General features: G+C 40.4%; 1 protein-coding gene across 1 annotated transcript; it reads right to left on the bottom strand.

Moving 5' to 3' along the window:
• Positions 1 to 2,057: 2,057 nt before the first annotated feature.
• On the bottom strand, positions 2,058 to 15,343 carry tada2a (transcriptional adaptor 2A). The gene is made up of 15 exons (XM_083984925.1): positions 15,230 to 15,343; positions 14,510 to 14,616; positions 14,347 to 14,406; positions 14,163 to 14,254; positions 12,261 to 12,418; positions 11,699 to 11,787; positions 11,355 to 11,427; positions 11,194 to 11,257; positions 9,446 to 9,489; positions 6,235 to 6,345; positions 5,487 to 5,558; positions 4,403 to 4,535; positions 3,953 to 3,996; positions 3,492 to 3,571; positions 2,058 to 2,509 (listed from the first exon to the last, which is right to left on the bottom strand). The coding sequence occupies exons 1-15, from the start codon at positions 15,252 to 15,254 to the stop codon at positions 2,324 to 2,326; spliced, it is 1,338 nt and encodes a 445-aa protein (XP_083841051.1). The 5' UTR covers positions 15,255 to 15,343; the 3' UTR covers positions 2,058 to 2,323.
• Positions 15,344 to 23,873: the final 8,530 nt, after the last annotated feature.

Here is a 23,873-nt window from a genome sequence, read left to right as displayed (position 1 = left end):
CCCTGCCAGAAGACGCAATGTCAATTACTACCAGAGAAATAAGAGTGAAGCATTTTATATTTTTCATTATGCAAATTTTCAGTTCTTTATTTACACTTATTAATTAATGGGTTTTATATTATTCTCCCATGAGTTCATTTGGGCTTTTTTTTTTAAAAGTGTAGTCAGAGCTTACACTGTTTTCATGGAGTACCACACACTAAACTAAACCATTCATCTACCTCTAGTTTTATGGACCACTCATGGTGTCAGGACAAACCTACTGGTTGAATAACACATGACCAAAGACTCCGTTGTTGTCCTCACATTGTGACATCCCTGTTGGATACGATCACAACACTGTGGTATCACTGTGGCTTTGGCTGTTTTCTCTTTTACAAAGCTTTTACAATTAAGTATCATAAAGTATAAAAGCCTAGCAGTGGCTTCCTCTGGTCGACCTCTCAGTCAGTGTGAAGTTCTGAATTTAGCGCCTCACTTTTGAATGAATGGATTCAGGTCACATTTGTTTGTGCACATCAACTGCAAACTGAACGCCTATTTGCCACCTTGCAGCCACAAGAGCTGAAGCTTTAAACCGAAAAATAAATGGGAGAGAGGACGGATTAAAGGCTAGTTTGTCAAGACTGGGCGGGACTGGGTCTCAGGAAAAGACGTAAAGTGTGACAAGAGAAAAAACAGTATCCTGTGTAATGAGCAGGACGGAAAGAAGCAATTTCACTCTGCTGCTTCTTGTTTGTTTTGGAGACTTGATTTGGTAAGACACATCAATGCACGAGAAAAAAAAAGTCTGAATTTCTTCTCCCTCACATCCTCTTAAATCCATATCCAGTCTCTGCATTTCAGTTCAGACGCTCCTCCGTGGCCACCTCAACCTTATCATCAAAGGCTGCATCTGCCGTTATAATCAGGCTGTTAGCTGGGGTTGATGTGGTGGCTGCTCTGTGCTCTGATAAGCCTGTTGAAAGCTGGTGGTGTGCTTCCTGCTGGTATTTCATTCGTCACAGCTCTCACGTCACACCGAGCCCACACGGCCACGAATGGAGACAGAAAGGATAAAGTCACCCATGCCTCAAACGCTGACAAGATCAGATCAGCAATAATCCGGCTGCATTTTATGATTCTGTAGATGAGGCGTCAATATTATCAATCACCTGGAAATATGCGGGGGTCACTCACTGATGGGGATCTACTCTACCGCAAACAGAAAGATACAAGTTTGTGACTTGAGTTTTAAGATCAAGAAACAATATATTGGGAGATCACAAAGTTGTCTGGTGTCAGAACTGATTCCGCCTCTTTGCTCCAATCAGCTGTACTGAGATAATTTGTGTAGTGTTTCAAGATGCTGCCTCCATGATAAAAGTTCCTGAAGAGCGTTGTGTAATTTGGCACTAATTATAATACAATGGAGACAAAGTTACAGTGTTTAGGGTTTGTTCCTCCTGTATTAGACAAATACTGTTTACATTTACAGGCTGAGGTTAAGGCAGGTTGTCAGAGCTCATGGAGAGATCTTAGATCAGCACAGTATAGGAAACAGGTGTAACTGTCGGCTGCAATGAGCTGATGTATAATAGATGGAGTTACTGGCAACTCATTATTTTCAATACTATTACTCCATCACTATTCTTTTTTGATTATTTGTCTAAGACAAATAGTGAAAAATGCAGATGACATCCTCAGACATTTTCTTTTCCAACCAATGGTACAAAACCCAAAGACCCACTCATTTTAAAAGGTCATAAAACAAAGACTATTCTCCCACTGAAATGACATTTTTTACATGTACATAAACATAGGACTTATTCACCATAACTGTGGTGAGATATTTTTTGCCTGTCAATTTTCTTTTCACATAGTGGAGCACTTACTGAAAGATTCACTGAATACACCATTAATCAATTCACTGGAATTAATTAAATTAAAATAGAGTCTGTCCAATTCTTTACATACAATTTTCTCTGAATTGATAGTTATCCATTCTGTTTCATTTAATTTCTAAATCCAAGTGGTGCCTATTAAGTTTAAATGAAGATATCAACATAGACACCAAACCATTTTTTCATAAACATTTTATGACAGGAGAAATAAATACATCCTCATGTTAACGAGGCCCTGTTCTCTGACAGAGAATTTAACAGATTTCTCATTTTAATACATTTAAGACTTGAACACAACATGGGCTTAGAAATGCTTCAAAGAAGCAGCAACAATGTAAAACTCTTTACAAACAAAAAAAACCTTACAATGTTACAAGACTAAAATAAAATGACTCACTGATCATGACTCTCAATCTCTTCTGTGATGAAATCAAAAGCTCCTAGGCCTTGGTGATGTAGCCCTCTTTGATGAGGAAATCATAGATTTTGCGCGTCTTGTTGACGTCAATCTTGATCAGCGCTCGGGCCTGCGCCAGCCGCAGCCCACCCTGCCGTCTGCACTCGTTCAGTAACGCCTGCTTGTACTCCAGGTAGGCTCCCGGCACCAGCCGCACCACCTGGCATAACTAGGAGAACAAAACAAATATGTTGTTAGAGGCAGGAAGTGGCATTCCAAACATAAATAATGTCTCATTTAAGGCCCGAGTACACTTCAAACACAGCTCATCAGATCATATGGTAGAAAATAATTTTGCAACTTCCATTGTGTCAACACATGTGAGCCATTATTCACAATGTCTGCATTGTTTAGCGCACACTGAGACAAATTTACTAGGAAAACAGTGAAGCCAAATGTACACTGCAAATTCCTCTGACGGCCTGATTAGCTATGACAGCAGTTATGTTAGCAGTGGTCATGCGGTCAGTTGCTTTGTTGAGCCACCACTTTGGTCCGGAGTGAATAATCTCTACAACTATTAGATGCAATTTTGTACAAACACTCACGATGCACAACTAAACTAATGAATAAACATTGAATAATAAATGACTTTGATGATCCTCTGACTTTTCCTGTAGCATCACAGCATGAGGTCAGAATTTTAATTTGCCCAACTTGTTGTTTGTGGACCAAATACCTACCATATCGAACTAATGACTTTCCCCTTGAGCTTCAGATGTACTGTGAGTGGTGCTAATTAGCAAATGCTAGGATGCTAAGATAGAGAACGTAGTAAGCATTACAGCTCCTAAACATCAGCATGTTAACATTGTGAATGTAAGCATATTAGCTAAAAACATCATGTGGAAAAAAAGGAGAGGCACATGCTGTATCCTAAATAACTTTCATTTGTCTGAAGCTGCATGTGTCACATTAGCCCAGTAAAAACTGGCACAAAAGCCTCAGTAAAGCAGCCTGGAGTAGTTGGACAGAGATCAGAGAGGCAGTGAGATGCAGCCAGCAGGATGCTATAACGGTAGGCTTTTCACCCTGCCTCACGGTGTGTCCTTTCAGGGCAGGTATTCAAAACGCCTGTTGTTACATCATCAGAGAGTCTTGATTGTTTGAATCACATGGCCTGACCCTTTCTGTGCAGATAAGAGTGGTACCTCTTTCTCTCGCTCGTTGAGCTTCTCCGTCCCCGGCAGTCCGGTCAGGTTGAGAGGAGGGGCGCTTCGCCTACCTGTGGCTGTGGAGCAGAAATTCCAACAACAATGGTGACACAGATTCGCTGCAGCCGAGTGTTGGTTTTCTTGCTACAGATAACATAATAGCAGGCTGACAACATGCACTTAATTCCTTTGATTGGAAGAGACAGGGGGGGGGGGGATATTTACAGTGTGCAAATTGTGTAAATATAGCCATGTGGGAGTATGCATCCCATTTGTGCACTGGAGGTTAAAGGAAAGGCAGCTAATTTGAAAGGAAAAACAGCAAGATAAATATGCATGTAGGGGACTGTTTTGTGAGCGTATTTATGGAGGAGCATCTGCATCAATGTGACTCTGCCTGGGGCCAAGACGCCAGAGAGGAGGAAGTACAGAGGGGAAGGTGGAGAGACGCTCCGTACCTGACACTGTGATCGTTGTGACAGCTGGAGTGATGCCAGCATCTCTGTAATGAGAAAGAAAAGTGTGAGCATTTGCACTGCCTTATTTATACACACACACACATCCCACTTACACACAGCATCTCTGGGCTTTGTTCACTATTCTCACTCCAGAGCGTCATCCAAAGATTAGGACTCATTGCATTCAAAATTTGTCGAGGTAGAATAATTAGAAGAACTTGGATAACACCCATGGTTGGAAAACACAGGAGCGGTGGTACATTCAAAGGGACTAAAAATACTGCAGAGACTGAAGTGGAGGTGGGATGCACAGTGATACAAACGTCTGCTCTATTCATCTCACTCCCGGTGCTGAGTGTGACGACAGAGGTCAGCGTCTCTGGAGAGCACGACTTTGCCAGCTTGTCTATTACACACACTGGGTAACAAGCAGGAAGTTTGGAGTCTCACATTGCAGCCTGTTTGCTGAGCCACTGCTGGCAAGCTCTGCCATCCTGGATGTACTGCAGCACGTCACACAACATGGTCCTCTTCCTACGCTCGTCCTCGCGCATTCGCTTTGCCCGCTCATACACCTTGGCACCTGGGAGGAGTGAACCGGGGGAATTAAGGAAGGATTCAAAAGAAGCATGCATTTGTTTGTATGTGTTCTGAGAAAAATCTAAAATATTGTCTTTTTATAATACTGTCTCTTTGTACCTTGTTCTCAATAAAAAGAAGAAAAAAAAGCATGCATTTCAAAATTAGGGCTGCAATTCTTTCATGTTTTGTCTCAATGGTCTCCCTGGTGGAGAGCAGTAAACCTAACCTAAACCTAAACCTGCCTTATTTGTTGTTTTGCCAATTTTTTTTAAATCTTCAAATATTTTCCTTGATTGATTGTTTTATCTATGAAATTAAAAAAAACAAAACAAGCAATGAATTATACCAATGACTCTCCTTAAATATCTTGTTTTGCCTGTTTTAGTTTACATCATGTGACCATGAAAAAGATTAAATGCTCACATTTAAGAAACATTTTTGACCCATTACTACTCAAACTAGTTGTCAATTCATTTTTCTGGCAGTCAACAAAGTAACAGGTCAGTGCCCATGCCCAACCAGAGAGCAGTGACTAATGGTGGAAGTGATTATGATTAAGGCCATGTCATTGTTTTTTAATGAATCAATGGGGCTTCATTTACTGGAATGATTCACAACTTTCTTTATTAATTTGCCAGTAATTCTCTGATATTACTCCAAAAGTAGCTGATGATGCAACTCAAGAAAATATTATGTTGTGATCTGCTTTGCGTGCCAGGCATCAACAAACAAGCCAAACATTATAATTATAAAAAAAGTGATTTGAACACCAGATACACTGTGGTGCTGCTGCTGCTGCTGCAAATAATAATTCAACCACTTAAAAGCCAAACTCAAACTAAAGAGCTCAGCACAGCTCAAGTCTGGATATAAATACATTTCCTGCTTAGTCATGCAACTTTAAAATGAAGTTTTGTTGAACAGAGGAGTGAAAAGGTCAGAGTAGACTCACTGCAGAAGGACTTGATCCCTGCTTTCCTGTACTCCTGCAGCCTGCGAATCTCTCTCCTCAGCTCAAACTCCACTGAGGGGAAAAAGGAGACGAAGGCACTCAAAGGCAAATCTGTGCAGACTGTTACAACCTCGACACGACCAAACCCTGAGGTCTCCGTGGTTTCAACACTTCGTACACAGTGAATAACACATTTCATGCTACTCAAACAGTTTCGTAAGGAGCTCATACATACAGACATCAACATCTATTCATGTAGTATATATAGTGCGAAAGGAATAAATCCTCAATATTTTGGAATAAGATTGTTGTGTTTTTTGATTGATGAGGATTTTATTTGTTATCAATCCATTAGACATTTAGCTTAGCTTAGCATAAAGACTGGAAACAGGGGGGGACAGCTAACCTGGCTATGTCCGAAGGTTTTTGTACACATTAAACAAATTAGATGTAAAATGTTAGTGAGATTCAGAGCAGGGCAGGTTTTAATAGCATTAAACACAGACAGTTTAACCCATTTCCCCTGTTGACTTTAAGATGGTGTTCATCCCTCCAGTAGAGTTAGAGCTGGGACTCTCCTCTGCAGCCTGGCATTATCTTACCACAAGAATTAAACATCCTTTATTGTAATAACTATTTAGCAATGTTGAGGCAAGAATTGGTACAATTAATTCTCTGTGTTTGTGTTGCACAAATCCTCACAGCCTGTCCATGTAAACCCGCCACATGTAATCAGACAAATACTAACGTGCGTGACTTTCGATGAATTTGTCATGTTCAATTGGTCCGGCCACTCGGGCGAATCGTCTCATGACATCGTACAGCTCCTGCACCTCCTTTGGGTAACATCGCTCCAGCACTGACAGAGGGAGGGGGAGAGAGGGGAGAGTGGGCAGCAGATCCAAACAAACAGAACAGACGTATGAAATAAAACCCCACCACAATCCCTTGTACACATGAGCATTTTGTGATTTTTAAAGCATGCCAGGAGGAGTGCTGGTAATTTGGTTTATTTTTGTTTACCTGTTTTGGCCACCAGAGAACAGCCATTAGCATGTGGCTCTGAATCACCACTAGTGTCCATTATCTTGTGTCTATTATCACAGCCGTTCTACTGTGGCTGCTCCACGTTTATGATCTCTTGAGGCTGCGGTCAGTGGTGTATTTGTATCTTGTTGTTTGGTTAATAGTTTTGTTTACGATGTTTGTTTTTGGGGTCTCAATTCAAAAGTAAGAAAATTGGATTTGGATTTGTTTTAAATGTATTTCTTTATACTCCTGCATAGTGTGTTATAAATAGCTATGAGGGAACAGTATTAACTTTGTAATGATGGGTTGATTTAAAAGATTGCACACAGTCTCGCAACTGACTGAAATGTTTGCTTTTATGTGGTCTGCATGTGTGTGTGTGTGTGTGTTTTATCTACCATCACAGCCAGAAATTTAACTCAAACACTTTGAAGAGGTTTCAATTCCCTTTCCACTGCATCGAAAAGTCAAATTTCCACTCATCATTGCCATCACAACGTAATTGATGTCAACTGTAATTACAATAAATCTTAGACTCATTTGGGGCGGTGGTGCCATCACTGCAGACTGGCACTTTTCTTTGTAAGCCTGCATTTAACACTGAAAGGTATATGGAGTATGACACATTCAAATGGTTTTGGCAATGAGACAGAGACATGCCCATAAAACCAATCAAATGCCATTCAAATTTAAGAATATAATGTACAAGAAAAAGACACTTTCTGCAGATGTCTTTTCTAAGCTGCACATTAAACAAGCCGTTTCAATCACAAAGCTGAGACTGAACAAAAAAGAAAAAGAAAAAGAGGAATCAAAAAATCCACAAGCTTCTGCTCCATTGAAACCATTCCACTTTTATTCTTATCTGCTAAGTCCACACATTATGCATTTTTGAGCAAAATGCCAACAAAAGACAGACCACATGGATGGTGGTTACTGGCTTCCGTGATTTATTGTCATGTTTCCTGGCTAAAAGCCCACTTCCATGCGTGTATCAGATTTCTATCAAAAGATTTATAAATAATGCAAGAAATCAAGGATTACAAAACGATTACGAGATCATAAGCTGGCGACGTCCAGGATGTAGAAAGCATTTTCACATCCAGACTGTGGAGCATCTATGCTTCTTTTTTTTCCAGCTCATTAGTAGTAATAATAATAATAATAATAATAATAATAATAATAATAATAATAATAATAATAGTCAACAATCAGCAATATTCTCTCATTTCCTTTTTTTTTTTTTTTTTAGATTTAATTTGCTGTACTGACACCTGTGCCATAACACATTCACTGAAACATTATTTTAAAAAAGCGTCATAATCTGATGTTTTTACAGATTATTTCTTTACCGTGTTTTATCTGACTGTATTGTTTAGGGTAGGAAGGCTAAGATAAACCATTTCCTCCAGTCTCTTATTTCCATTATTTATAAAATGATTTTATAATGAATCAAACATCCAACACAACAAAGCTATATTTAAATAGCCAGTTTAGTGCAAGTGTCAATCAAAGCTCTACATTTTGTTGTGATGGGTTGATTTTTTTCCCCATTACCCTAATCCAGACCCTGGTTGAAAAGCAGCAGGAATCTAGAAACCTTCCTGCATCTCAAAGATAACGCTCCTGAGATCAGTCACAGAAATGCTCGGCCGGAGTGTATTGACCACCACTTCACTCGCTCTACAAGCATACACACTCTGAAGAGCTTTTTGTGTTTGTCTCAAAGCACAGCCCGTGTTGCTGAGTAACAGTCTTCACACACACACAAACACACACTAGTTTGTGTGTGTGTCACTGTCAAGGTCCTTCATCAGGCCCGTGTATGTGAGCGTTAATATGCAGCTGCAGCTGCAGGCTGAACCACATGAAGTCATGCCCTTAACGAAGCAGTGAACACACTAAACAGTTTTGTCCTCATCTCTTAGGAGACATCAACACCAGTGTGTGGTTTCATACCAGCGCACAAACACTGACTGCAAACAAAGGCAACAGCAAGAAAACATTGAATCATTTAAAGTAACAAGCCCTTACAGGACTTGAGACAGACTGCTGCCCTAAAACAACAACACTGGTCAATCTGCCTCCAGCAGTCACTGAGACATGATACCGACAGCCTCCTGGGCTTGGACACTGCCTCCATTATTGCATGTGACACACACATAAACACACACCCAAACGCGCACACCCACACCCACACACACACACACTGTAGAGACACACAATCTTTGACAGTCTCCATGACAACCAGTCTGCAGCTCTACAGCTACTCCGAGTTCCCTTTTGTCTTGAAAGACTGGAGAGATAAGGGAAAGGAGAGAAGAAAGGGAGGAGGGCTAACTGGAAACTGGAGGATGCATAAATAAAACATGAGGGGAGTACTCTTCAACTCCCAAACCGCAGACAATTTCACAGAGCAACACGTGGAGATATAACAATAGGCTGGGTGGTCGAGCGTAGTTTGAGTAAAATAGGATTTAATTGGACAAACCCATTCATGGTGGCCTCTCGCCGTCTGTCTGACTTCTAATGCGAGAACCCAAGAGATGCAAAGAATTACATTACTGAGCCCTCTGTAATCTAACCTGTGACAGGTGGATCGATAAATGAAGCCCCCCACATTTTAGTCTTTATGAGAGAAACACTCAGTGCAGGGCGAATCTATTCACGGAGAAGCAATTATGCTGTGGCACACTCTGGCCCACGGCCCCCATTGACTATTTGTAGCCCCGATCGTAAATACGAGCTCCGTCATTTGCCACGAGAGGCCACTGAGGTGAACGTAGTTATTACACTGGAGCTGTTTGTGCGTGTCCATAGAAACCCAGAGCAGCGATTTGGCTGGTAGACATCAGATGCCTTCCTAAGTTATGAATACTGTCGTGGCCGAGCCCGTCTGAGTTTCAGGGTGGTGATGGGGTGAGACTTACTCTGGAATTTGCGAAGGTTGATCAGGCCATGGTCTCGGATAATCCTGAAAAGAAATGCAGATGACGATTAAATACTATGCAAATTCATTTTCTGATTACTGTGACTCTGCAAAATTAAACCTGACATTTATTCATATGAAATCATCTTGGCCGTTACAGTCTACGGTCATTGTGGCATTTGAACATCCAATACACACACTCCAACCGAGTTACACCAGCGAAGGTGGATTAAGGCCAAATAACAGAAACACCTCTAGTCTACGATCAATACCTCTGAAACAATTATAAGTATGCAATATACTGTATGTATTGCGGGACTGTTGTATTAGACTACATTAGTTGTGGCCATGTGTACCTGATAACATGCCAACTAACACTCAGCAGCTAGGTGGAATTTGCTAACAAATGGTTTTGCAGTGGCTGTCCAAAGTCAAAAAGCCTGAAAGGTCTGGAGTGGCCTTCCTGAAAACTGTCTGGGGTCAGGGGTCAGAACACAGGACCTGGGTCGGGGGCAGAAGCCTTGGTGCCTCTCCGACAAGCAGCAAGTTGACAGAGATCAAACGGGGAGCATGAGGAGAGGAAGGGAACTAGAAACCACACGTGCCTGTCCAGCCAGACATGCCATTCCTCCATGCTTTGGAAGCTGTAACTCGTTAAAGTTGATTTAGCAAAGATTGACTGAGTATGTCCAAGAGTGACGGCCAACAGGGTGAAAGTAGAGAAGCCCCCTGGAGCGCTCACTGACGCCTTCAAAAGTGGAGAAGGGTAGCAAACACAAGTTCTTTATTTTATATTAAATGACCAGAGCTGGAGGTATTTTCATGATCATTAGTCTGACACTTCTTCTCTGCATTACTTCTTGAGTCAATGAATGTCAGAAAATGCTGAAAACAGCTAATTAAGACTCATTAGGAAACTCTGCTGCCAGTGTATTATTAGGTATACTAACTAGTGCAGTGAACTTCATCAGTTGTTGGTTCAACTATATGGCGGTTTGTGCTGCTATTGAATTTCATGACAAAAAACTCTATTGCAGGACAGTTGGGTTTAGTAACTGTGCTATCACATCCTCACAGAGAAGATGAGCTGTATATGTGGCATTTTTAATTAAAAAATGAAAACAATTATCCAAACAGTTTTTGTTTACAATACAATATTCTACATATTCTATGGGCTTTTGATAATAAGTGTCCTGTGAAGACAATGCTCCCTATGCCAGCCCTAACTGGGCAAAGTTTCAAAGAGTTTGGCATGCATTGCATTCACAAGGGGACAGACACATTTCCCAAAATATTCAAGGTTTAAAAAGAGGTTCAAGCAGCTTGTAAGTTGCACCTGAACGACTCCCTGTTCTCAATGAACCTGTAACACAACTTAAATATGCAATTTTAGTCACACTGATGACTCTGGAGCAAATGCAGTCTCCCAGGACATGCGTCTTTAAAGCACTTTTAACAAAATAATAATTAAACTTTAGATTAGAAGTTATAAATATATTAGCATTATTAGAGTTCATTAATGTTAAGAGGATACAGTTAAAGGCTTAAAAACATTTGTGTGGTAAATTTTAATTCAGCGTGAAATGCATTTATTCAGCCCTGAGAGCACAAAGTAGTATCTGTGGAAAATAAACCTCCTAAATGTTAATACAGAGGCTTTTATGCCATCTACTGACAGACTAGGGCACTACATGATGCTGAATAATTAAACACTCATTCATCATTTAGTGTATGAAAGAAAGGACCTACTTTTTCCTCCGCTGTCTCTCCTTTAATCTTGAGTGATATATATCAACAACTGAAAGCTTGAGTGCTGAAAAACAACAAAAGGTAGGTAAGGTACATGCAGCATCTTCTATTTGTCAATGAAATAATAATCAAAAATAAAAGTTGATTAAGATTCTACCCACCACGAAGGATGTCTGAGTCATCATCCACAAAGTCGATGTCTTTCAAATCCCATTCGGCATAATTGTCAAACTCCTGGCAGGGCAGTGAAAAATGAGTTTCATAATCTGCTGGTTCACATACAGCTGATCAATGATATTAGATATGTGCTTATGTTTGAAAACAGTTTATGAGTAAAGGCAAACAGTGGGGATGAATCACTCCCTGTGAGACAGCAACAAGGGCATGAATCACCGTTTCATAAACATCTCATCATCAGCCATCTAGTGGCTGTTTCATTTATTCATTTATTCGTGTTGACAGGCCGTGTTAGCTCACATGATGAAGCACAGTCAGGACACCTCACCTCCATGAAGTCTGCTCTGGCAGGCATGTATCCGGCCATGTCTCGAGACAGCACAGAGTCAAACGTGGGCCGAGGGGGATCATCAGTGGCTGTAACATCAGGTCACAGTCAAATACACAGTAAAACATGAGGGTGCAACACACATAACACAACTGTCACCTATTAGCTTCTTCCGCGATTTGCTTATCTGGGACTTACAGCAGTTCTAAGAAGTATCAGATACGTAATGAGTTCCTTGACTTTCCCAAATGCTGCGAGAACATGACAGAGACATTTTCATCAAGTACTCAAACACTGCGACAGATGGAGACCTGAAGCCAGCTTGGAGCTGAGGCAAGTTCCTGACTCACCAACTGCTTCTGCCCAACTGTTAAGACAGTATCCATCAGACTTAAAGTGACATTACACTTAATTTTGTTTTGTGAAAATACCTGCTGCTCTGGTAAACAATACTTAATGCTACAATAATCTTAATAATGATATGAATATTGTTTCAGAATGGCAGCAGACAGGGTTAATTCCTGTAATATTTGCTGTGACAAAATATGAAGGAGGTACACACGCTTGAAAGGAATAGCACCCTCTGCAAAGTGAGAGTCCTTTGCTTTCCGCAGGCTGAGCAAGGTGGAGGAGAAGAGCGGGTTATTGATGAAATTCTTCATGTAATGGCTCTCGCATTCCTCTTTGGTTTTAGTGCGCATCTGATATGCCACGTCTTGCCTGAGGAAGAGAAATGGTACAAATGGAAATGTCAGGGTACAGATGAGAGGAAGGTTTGCTAAGGTTCATGAATGATAATAACAGTTTATGAGTCCACCACAGGGGTATTCCAGGAAGGAGGGTTAACAAACTCTGAGCCTCTCCCTGAACTCTGTTGACTCACTCTGAGAGGAGAAACTATGGGTTTTCAGTTCCAGGACAGCTGATCTGAGTTAGTTCAGTCGGCCCTCAGTATGTTAACTCTGAGTTGAGCTCATGCCTGACGACTAGAAAAAAGCCATCATCAGTGGAGCTCCGATACTATGATTCACCATGGAAACAGGGAAGAAAACAGGATTCCGACCGGCCATTTTCCGGAAAAAAAAGGCTGTGGCCGTAATAATTGTTGTGGGAAAGAATCACTGACAGAGTGAATGCATAAGTTTAGATACAGTTGCCTCTTCACTTTGAAATTAGCATCACTTTCCTTTAAAGCAGATATCAGTGGAATGTTTTTGTTAATATAAGTCCTAAATAGTCCTATTTTCCGTCAGCAATCACTTACATGAAGTATTTCAGCCTAAACACGAGTCTCTCCGTCACTCTGCTCTGCTGTAACCCGAGGAGAAAATTTTCCTTGTGGGATACAAGTGTTATCCAATGAGGAGAGAGAACGGCATGAAGGGCTGTGTGTGCAGCCAAGGGATGCGCGTGAATGTGGTGACGAAGCACGAGGACCAATTGATGCCTGACAAGGGCGGGGGCTGCTAACTCATGGTGCGTTCAAAGAAACTCGTACTTTGTGTTTTTCCTTCCTGTGAAGTCATACCAGTTCGATCTGGTACGAGTTCACGGGTCGGAAGTTACGAGTGGCCGTTATAGGGAACTTTCACAGACAACAGGATGGTAAAAACACGAGCTACGGGTTACCTGGAACGCTACCAAGTCGTAGTTGTGACTTGAAGCTGTAACTTACGGTTTCAAAAGCCTGCCTTGAACGCAGCATTAGCCGAAACGGCCGTGAAGCTGATATCTGCTTTAATATTAGCCTTTGAGAAAGTGGCAGATTGCTGTAAAGTGCAGTCAGTTGAAAATGAAATTTAAAAACAGTCTTGTGATTGTTCCTCACTTTGGTTTCATTCACATTTGACATATTAAACAAAGTAAAAGTTTATTCAGTGGCTATTTCAACTTGTAGTAGTTAAGTTTACCCACCAAAAGATGCTGTTTCACACAAATACTGTATCCTAATGTCCTGCTTAGTAGATGAGCGTGTGCTTTCTATTCAGCCAACAAGAAGAGGGCAGAGGTGGTCGTCCACCTCCTCCACCTCCACCACGTCTCACAGAGGCAGAGGAGCTGGTCCTGAATCAGGTCGCTGGGTGACTAAAGGCTGAGGCTACTCAGTTTTTGAAAATTCCCGCTACATTCACTTACTCTGAGTTTTCACACAACCCGCTTTCTGTAATACCCCTCAGGAGGTTGCTTAACTGTTGTAAACATATCAAACAATACTGCACGCTGTGGTGGTTTGTCTCACCCTAATTTTCCATGTAAATAATCACCAGAAAGCTGCACTCATATCAATATTTGATACATGAGACAATGTTATTTTTATTTACTCAACCCAACACATAACAAGGATAGAGAAACTTCTGTTAAGGTATAAAATTATGTTTTTGCTTAATTTTCTGTCAGAGGATATGAGCAGCAAAATAATGATGGAGTCTGTTCATGGGTAACAACAAACTAATGAACCACTAACCAGTTTCCAAAACCACAGTCCATGACCGCCTCCAACAAAGCCATCTCTTCCTGTGCCGTCCATCCAGGCTCCAGTACGGGGAAGTCTGATGTCTAGATGAGGAGTGAAAACAAATGTTGACTGTGTGTGTCTGTGTGAAAGTCTAATGGCATGCAGGTAGTTCATTTCTTTATTTTGATCTTACCATTATTTCATATTTGTGATCACTCTGATGTTTTTTGTATTCAAATCCTCTGGTGAAACACTGAAATGAAACAAATGCTTATTGAATGTGTTACATTTCATTTAAACTGAGTGGTCTGGGAGCAACAGCGAGCAAGAGCTTCTGATATCTGTCACCTACTAACCTGGAGGCAGAGCAAAATAGGCGAGGGTCCACATTCTGCACACTTGATGTACGGCTCAGTGAGATGAGATGAACAACCTCTGCATGGTGGTTTGTCAAAGGGATCATCTGAAATTGACAAGTGGGTAAAATCATTCTTTAATCTCAATCTGAATGGTGACAAGATAGAAACTCAGTAACTAAGTGCTGCATACTTCTTCTCCACTGCCATTTAAAATTAGTAGCCTAACTTAGGCTTTTTATTTCATTACTTGAAGTCACAAAGTGAATATGATGATAATATCGAAACACCACACAGCCAGAAAACATAGTAGTCCACAAAGAAGACAAAAGGGCAGCTTGAGAGTGCAGCGACCAACCAGCCAAATATAACGTTAATGTAACGTTAGCCTAAATGTAATGTAAACACACGGTAACCCCCAAAGCTAGCTGAGCTAACGTAGCTTAAGTTATCGGAGCGTAAATGGTTTTATTAGACTTTGCCTGAAACAGAAAGTTATTCAGCCACAAAACACAGTATTTCAGAAACATCCCCTCTATAAAGGTGAGTCGCTTTGGTTGCACACAGTGAAGTGTCGCTGCATGCTAACGTTGTCGTTAGCACAGAGGTGTTAGCCAGGATGGAGCTAACGTGGATAACCACGGGTAAACTGATGAAAAGACGGGGGTCTTTGCTTAAAATGCCCTGTTGAATTATCTGTGCGATAGTGCTGGTACTCACTTCCAAACGATGCGAGGCAGTCCATAGGTCAATGTTTCTCCAAAGCTAAACTAAAGTAGATGTTTTGGATCAATCTATTTTTCAATGCCTGCAAGTAAACCTGATTGGAAGGCTGCGCTAGTCGAGCCCAGATCGCTCGACTGGAACGGCTCCAAAACCACAGCGTTATTTCACCGGCTTTGATCTTTGACCATCATGAGTCTGCAATAAAGATGATGATGGTGATTTAGGTTTTATATGATTATCTAAAGGAATGCCTGGTATTGGATTCATGTGAAATAGTCACTGGATGGATAATCAAAAGACATATTGTTGCTCTCAAACAAACAGTAGCCTATTATCAAGAGCTGGCAAACAGCTTAGGGCCTACTGAAGGCTAATTTTGAGTTAGGCTTTCATGTTGAGTTGAGTTTCATGTTGCGTGAACTTGTTAATTCAGAAGAAAATAATGCACTTTTTCACACCACTGTATTTGCATTAACCTTTGTCCCTATAGAGCCATAAATTAGTCAAGGAAAACCTCCCCAGTAAATAAATGGAGGTGATCCGAGGAAAGGGTCTGTCCACGATAGCACATGTCCACATGCAGAGGGAGTCGTCATGTGCACATAACAGAAAAAAACGTAGGCTATATTTACAGTATGGACAAAAAGATGAAGTTATCAGTTGGAAACATTATTGAAGATGATCTGGGATGACACCAATCAACCTCCAGGTGCCGCCAAACAATCCAATAGCCCAATTAAGAAATAATTGATGATTTATTTTAAATTAATTAGCCTATATTTTGAAGAAAATTTGTGCTTTTGCTTAAAAAAAAAATCCACTGCATTTCTAGTAGCTAGCCGACTTTTACTAAATAAAATTTCATAGGCCTACTTTTTACTAGGCTAAATAAACTTTCATAGGCCTGCCACGCCACAGTATTTGTGCTTTTTAGATTGCTTCAGTCAAAGGAGTGTAGTCTGTCCCAGTGTGAGGCTCCTTCTGTCCTTCATTAAAATAGGATTTAATTCATTTAGGATATGCTTTCTTTCAAACCAATAGGCTATACTTCAAGATATACATTTTCTCTCCTACCACAAGGTGTCGATCTTGCACCATTTTCTTAATGAAAACAATGAACATCTTGCAAGTCTTTCTTTGTCTTTCCCTCAGCACACACCACCACCTGAGCATTGTACAGGCCACTACGTATAAGCCTAAATAATAGAAATACATGGGACATCACTGCAGCCCACTGCTGTTCTCTGTAGCTGTTGTCTCCATAAAATCCACCCCAATGCAAAGCAACATCCTTGCCCATTCAAATGACTTAAATACAGCTCACTCTGATGCAATAAATATCTGTAATTAGAGATTGCAGAGTCTGCATCCAGCTTTGGCCCCTGATTTGAAAACAACTCTAACTACTCAAGGACATCCCTGTGGCTGCACATCAGGGGAGCTGGCAAAACAAATATCTGAAAACCCTGCCACATAAAACTCAAACTCTTGCATGCAGCATATACCCTAACCCACTAGCGTAAAAGTTTTTTTTTTTTTTTTGTGAAATGACCCTTTGACTCAGTACAGCTGTGCGTCAGCAGCTATATGACATCTGCTTGCACCACGATAATGGTAACATTAAACAAAGCTAACACTTCACCTGAAGTGCCACATTTCTGGAAGAAGTTTATCCCTCTGATGTTCAGATTTCATTCAACTTGATGTCAAAATGCATTATATTACTGTTTAGTTTATTTTATGGTTTGGTAAAGGCTGTAAACACACAAAGCAGGCCACGGTAGCCTACATGGGCACATGGGTTAAATCTGAGTGTTCGTCTTTCCTCTCATTACCCCGGGCTACTTCTGTGAGGACGATCCACACTGACAAGTGCGTTCAGTTGCGGGCATGCAGGACTCAGGGTACGCCTCAGACCTCTGGGGAGGGACTCAGTCAGCATGAGAGAAAGCCCCGAGCAATGTAGATCCATGAGTAACGACAAAGCGACCTCCCGGCAGACTGTACACAATAAAGGGACAGTTGTACTTTTCCCTCTCAGAGGAATTTCCAGCTTACTGGCAGAACACTGTTTGGTTAACAATCCTGTGAGAGATCGTTATGATTTATTTATCTAAAAAGAGGAACTTCTCTCTGTGACAGTTTGCAGTAAAGGTGGTGTGTGGGTGAAGATGCTTTAAGTCAAATTTACACCGAGAAGCACAGAAACTGTGTTTATAATTAAATGTTTTTGCTCCTGAGAGAATTTTACTGTATCAAAAAGCATGACACTAGAGAGACGCTTTACAATTAATGTCTCACAACAAACAAAAAAACAGCAGATGGGCAAATCTGTGAAGTTCCAGGTAATTTTCTCGAAATTAATTAATTAACTGGTGAACTAATCATTTACTGTAAGATCTAGGCTTCATGGCTCACTGACGTTGGGTGATGAGGCCTCAACATTGTGTTCATGTGTGGTTCATCCCAAGATGTAACACTTCAATCTATTATGTACAGTTACAACTCCTCTGAACTGGAACTACGGAGTCTTGTGTCCACATAATTCTGGCAAGATACTGTGTTTTTTATTATTGATAACACCATAGAAGGGAAAAGGAAGGTGGTTTTCTGGTGTGGCAACTTTTTGTACTGTATGTCCCATGACCTTTGTTAGAACCCCTCCCCTGCTGAAGGTAGAACTACAATATGTATATAAATACATGATATGAAAACATTTGCTGGTACACTGATGTTTGCTGTAGCCCAATTTGTATGACAGTATTGGTGCCACCATAAAACAGAAATCTTGGTGCAAGCCAATTTGAAATGCCAGGGTCAGCATATGTGGGAGCATACTGTATAAAATTACATCTTGGCAGTGAATGCAGGCAGAATCCATTATCCACATGGAGACTAACAAAGAAAATAATGTCAGCCTTCCAGAGTGACATGTGTGCTCCTCCATGACAGCCCCTGCTGCATCACTGCCTGTGGGCAGAGAACCTGCAGGCTCTCCAACCACATGCCACCCCCCACCTACACAACTCCCCCACCCCCATGCTCCTCCTCTCTCTCTCTCCTTTGCTTGCATCTTCACACTCAGAGTCCTGAAAGACGCAGGCGAACCCCCGTCCTGCAGGCCTCACGCTGCTTAAAGACCCAAAGCCTTGGGGTTTCTCTGTTACAGACGTGTGGCAGATTATAGCCTGGCCAAAATAATGCACACCCCCAGCCCCATTACAAACTCCCCCTGTTTCAGCCCACTCCTTTTCCTCTTACCAAAGCACTTCCCAGCTGCTGTGATTTGAATATGAGGGCCCCGCAGAAGAAAAGAGGGCATCTGGCACACGCCTTAGAGGCTAAGACAAAAAAAAGAAAAAAAGAGTTGAACTGCTCAAGAAATGTCCTGAAACAAGATTAACCATCTTTAGAAGTAAAATGGACACAGGCCCCTAAATAATTCTGGATAAAAGACAAAATGAAGAGACACCTACGGTCATTGATATCATCGATATCTAAAACAGTCAGAGAAGTGGAAGAGCTTTGCCTTACAAATTGGATCTGTGAGTAAAGGACAACATACTGTAACATCGAAAAATATGTTTCTTGACTTTGAAATTATGGAAATTGTAGTTTAAATTGCATAATCACTCTCTAAGGGATGTTTTCAACTCAGATTTATTAAACTACCTTCCTCCATCTTGCCCCTACCGCTAATTAGCATACAGCTATTCTCTGTCCACTTTGTCTTTCTTCCTTCTATTGAGCTGAATTAATTCATCACAGACTGAATGCAGCATGTCTGTTTTTATTCTTACAGTAGGATATCCAGGGAAAACATTTCACTGGGTCTATTGATTGACTTTTGTAGCATTATGAAACAATGACTACGCACCCCAGCTACTGTGCATATACTGTAAATCTATTAACAAACCCAATTAATGAGAATCAATGGAGCCATAAATGTGACCACAAGTTAACATACAGTCATTGAGCAAAGATCTCCACAAAGAGCCGGCCTTTGCTCAAACCAAAGCTTCACCTGGTTTCAAAGTGACTCAGGACAGAGCTGTGCGGAGTTCACGTATTCATAAAACTGATAAGAATCCTGTTTTTGTCACTGTGTGTGGGTGTGCAGCTGTTAAACTTCATTTTCCTGTTGTACGTGTTTGCTTTCATCAAGGCTTTATGTTAAGTGGAGAGACTTGAGTAGGATTCAAATGGCTTTTGACATGCAACACTTGACAATGCTTAGATATCCAAAGCCCAGGCTGTGTGAGCCGTTAGAAATTATGATGATTCTCGATTAAGTGTCATATAAATGCCATAAGGACCGAGCAAAACCTGAGTTCCCGCTGCAGCACTCAAGCGCTGTTAGATGTTAATAAATTAATAAAAACAGATGACTCCCACACAAATGTGTCATCAGTTTATTTTCGCTGAGCGAGAGGTTTCCCCGTGCATATGTTCCTCCTCCCTGTGAGCTTCGTGGCCGCTCTTTCCCCACGGCCAAGGTAACGTAGAGGAATCAGCACTGTGAGAGTTCAGGGAGGTCGACAAGTGGGTGTGGAATGCAAGTGTTTCCCACGCGGAGTACCTCGACACAAGAGCCCTGAGAAAACATGTGTCAGGACTCAGCATGGCAAACTGGAATTCAAGTGAGGTCTGCTGAGATTTATCCAAAAGGGCCACAGTGTCTGAGAGGCCACAGGGTTTTTCAAATGATCTTGGGGACAGGAAATAAGTGAATGGGGTAATATTCCAATCCTTAAGTAAAAATACAAACACACAATGTGAGAAACAGAAATACATATAAAAGGCGAATTAGGTTAGGCCTAGTCAAGGGTTGTGATTATGGCTCAAGGTTAAAGATGAATTTTCCTTCTCTTTCTGAGAGGTTGAATATTGTTTCTTGTTGGGCACGGGTGATGTGATAGTGGGTTGACGACAGCATCAGCCATCATTGTGTTCATAAGACAAGAGGTTATGATACTCCTTCAGAGCAAAGCTATTGGCAGTGAGACCCTATCAGGAAGTGATGAGATGGACTGATAAGAACTGGGGCTAAAAGGTTAGGGGGCTAACTTCAGTAGAAGCAAAGGTGTGAAAGAAACAAGAGTTCCATCTCTATAGGCAGCTTTTAGGGATTAAAGAAATTGAGTTTGATTCTGAACTTGCAATATTTTTTCTAGACTGGCAAGCAAACATTAAATAATCTCCAGGGTAGTTACTGAAAGTAAGGTCAGAGGAGCTTTGCCATCATGGTAACAATAATAAACACAGGGTTAAGGTTATCATCATGGCCATGGTTAAAACAGTGACTGTCAGTTTAAAACAGGTCATGTTAAAATCTATTGCTTTACTGACCCTTACATTTACCTTTACACTAGGTATGTACAGTACAGCATGACCTGATTTCATTTGCTTCTGTATATAATAGGAGTAATATAATATAGGAAGAGGTCAATAAAACATAACTGTGTATTTTATCACTATCAGACTTACGATAGATAATTTGAATAAAAAGGTAAGAAAATAAAGCATAACCAGAGATATCGTATTTTTATGACACACATTCCACTTTCATTACCCACAAAGCAGCTCTTACTGCCAAAGGTCAACTGGACCTGTGGGTGTGTTGCAGGAAGCATCTATGGTTGCATAAGGGAATTTATTCCACGACTATACTGTCAGATCACATTATTGGATTGTTTAACACATCTGTAAAAGTAGCACAAAAGGAAAACACACAAACAAAATACAAGTAGGCTACCACTTTACACACCACGACTGGAGAAATTACGATGAAGCCAGAGTGGGAGTGGGAACATATTGTGAGAACTGTGAGAAGATTTCTGTGGCCAAAGCAGGAAACGTGGCCACACACACACATACACACACTCTCACACACACAGATGATGTACCCCACTGAGGGCGAACTGTGCATGGAAAGAGATATCCCCATGTGAACCACACAGTGTTTCCTATGTACCTCTTACAGCAGAGTGGATCTACCACAACACTGTCAGAACACATCAGCTGCTGGAGCCTTGATGGCTTCCACACTCGGGCTCTCCCAGTGCCGCCCTGGAGAGACACCGCAGGCCTGTTGCTTTAGTCCTGCTCCCAGCGGTCCATTCAGCCCGCCTAGGTCCCTACACATTGGAGAGGGCTCCCTAACACAATACGCCCTCAGCTTAATCTGGGGAAAGAACGATGACGTGCATTATGCATTATCTATGCTGGCGTTTGGGAGAATGGACAGAAATAACAGTGAGGGGGGGTCACGCGGGACAATGTTAAAGTTTTTTTTTTAAAGACTGGGCTGTTGTACCCAGAGCATAAATTGTCTTGAACCCTCAAGCTACAGCCTCTGCTGCCCTGTGAGAAGAATAATATCCTCAGAGCGTGACTGGATGACCTCATTGGACAGCGCCTCACAATAACCTATATTATCTTCTTTCTACTAAGTGCAATGTACATAATGTAACCCCAGTTGTTGTAGAAGTAGTTCAGTTTTCAATTTTCATAAACAAATAGGATATTTTATTATTTTTAATGTTTTATTTTCATTAATAAGGATTGTCTCTGTGATTTATAAGCTCTTTTTGGACATTTATTCATGATGGCACTTATTCCAATCCTCAGGAGGTGTAATTAACAGCCATGTCTGTTTTGAATGCTGTGTGAGTTTAACAATGTTTTTAGTTATTCTTTTAGTATTTTAGCCTAGTATTTACTATTTCTGTCACACCTATGACACAGTGCTGGCTATTTAAATTGTTTGGTAACGCTTTATATTAAGGTCCTTGTAATAAGCATTAGTTAATAGGTAATAAGGCCCTTATAAGTGATTACAAGATGCTTATTAACATTATTATGCATTTATAAGACTATATATGTATTAATAGACTCATTATAATATAGTTAATAGCAGACTATAAGAGATTTATAATAACTTATAATAAACTTAGTTAACTGTTTGTTGATGCTTATGAACATTAATAAAATCCTTATGAGTATCTTATAATTGTTCATAATAACATTACAAACACATATATTGACTCAACTAGCCCAATCATTATGTCTTTATTAATCTTAAGGTCTGTGTAATAAGCATTGGTTAATAGGTAATAAGGCTCTTATAAGTGCTAACAAGTATTAATAGTCTCATTATAATATAGTTAATAGCAGACTATAAGAGATTTATAATAACTTATAAGACACTTGTTAACTGTTGATGCTTAAGAACATTAATAAAATCTTCATGAGTATCAATCTAACCCAACCATGATGTCTCTGTCATGCCTTTATTAATCTTTTTTTTGTTTGATTTATTAACATTATACTTTATTGCTCATCTATTATAAGTTTACTTGTTTACAGTAAACTGTGCTTTTTGCAGGTACTGGATCTAAAGCGAGAACAATGTCTTATTAAGGCTGATAAATCTTTTATTATGCATTTGATTTTGGTTTTCAGAAAGGTGCGTCGGAGGAGAAGAGCAGACTTGTAGAGTTTCTTCTCACTTGAAACATTTTACCCTTTCGCTTTTATTCTGAAGGCAAACAGCAAAACCGGAAGTTCCGGTTTAAGCTAGCAGCTGATAGCTTAACACATGCCCATGTGTAAAATGGAGGTAGTTGCCCAACATTTCTGCCCCCGAGTAGAATTCAAACCCATTCTGGGCCTCGAAAAGAAGCAGCTGACAAGAGGAAGCGTTGTGAGACGGTGGATGACTCTTCCGGTAAGTTTAACTGCTGCTAACTAGTTAGTACAAACTCAAACATGCATAGCTAACGTTAGCCGAAGCTAGTGTAGACCTAGCCGCCTCATGACTGTTGCTGCCCTACGGAAGCGCTCCTCTGTGTATCAGTGAGAACGTTTTTATATTAAAATGTAGTTTATTTTGTCTCCAGCTAGGCTTATATACATACAGTGTACATTGTCGAAATAAATAACTTCTCTCTTTCGTTGTGCACCATCTGATATGTTCTTGACACTTTTCTGTACATGATAGCCTACTTACTGCTGTGTAACTTACATTCAGCACAGTCATTTGAGTTTGAGTTTAATGAAATGTGCTACATTAAGACTCTATTTAAAATGCTTGAAAATTCAACTGTAAAGTGTTATTGCAGGATATATCGAGACTTTTATTTTTATGTTTTTACATTAAAAAAAATGTCATTATGAAAACTCAGATGTATATTTCCTCTATCCTCATTCTCTACCGACCCCTCCTCAGACTCCTCAAGCTCCTCAACCTCAGATGATGGCAAGAAGAAGAGGAAGAGGGAATTGCTTTTGATGCAAACAAGAGTGCAAAAGAGCAGCTGCGTTAAATGTTCAATGGAATTAAAAATAAAAATAAATAAAAGTGTACTTTTTTTCAAAGACCTGTTTTAGGTTATTTTTATACATTTTAAGTATAAAAATCAAGTTGCACTTTGCAAAATTGCACTTAAATTATGTTTTGTATAATATGCCTAAATGTTTTAAAGGTGCTTTCTACCTGTTTTAGGTGATTTAGATTTTTATACATTTTCAGTAAACTGTCTCTTTACTTGACAGCAATGAATAAAACAATGTTGGGCTTCACTGTTGAAACATTTGTATTACTTTGCAATCTTTTCTTTACATTTCATCAACCTTG

The sequence above is a fragment of the Trachurus trachurus genome (genome assembly GCF_905171665.1).
Source record: "Trachurus trachurus genome assembly, chromosome: 13".
NCBI lineage: Eukaryota > Metazoa > Chordata > Actinopteri > Carangiformes > Carangidae > Trachurus > Trachurus trachurus.
This window is presented reverse-complemented; position numbering and strand designations above follow the sequence as displayed.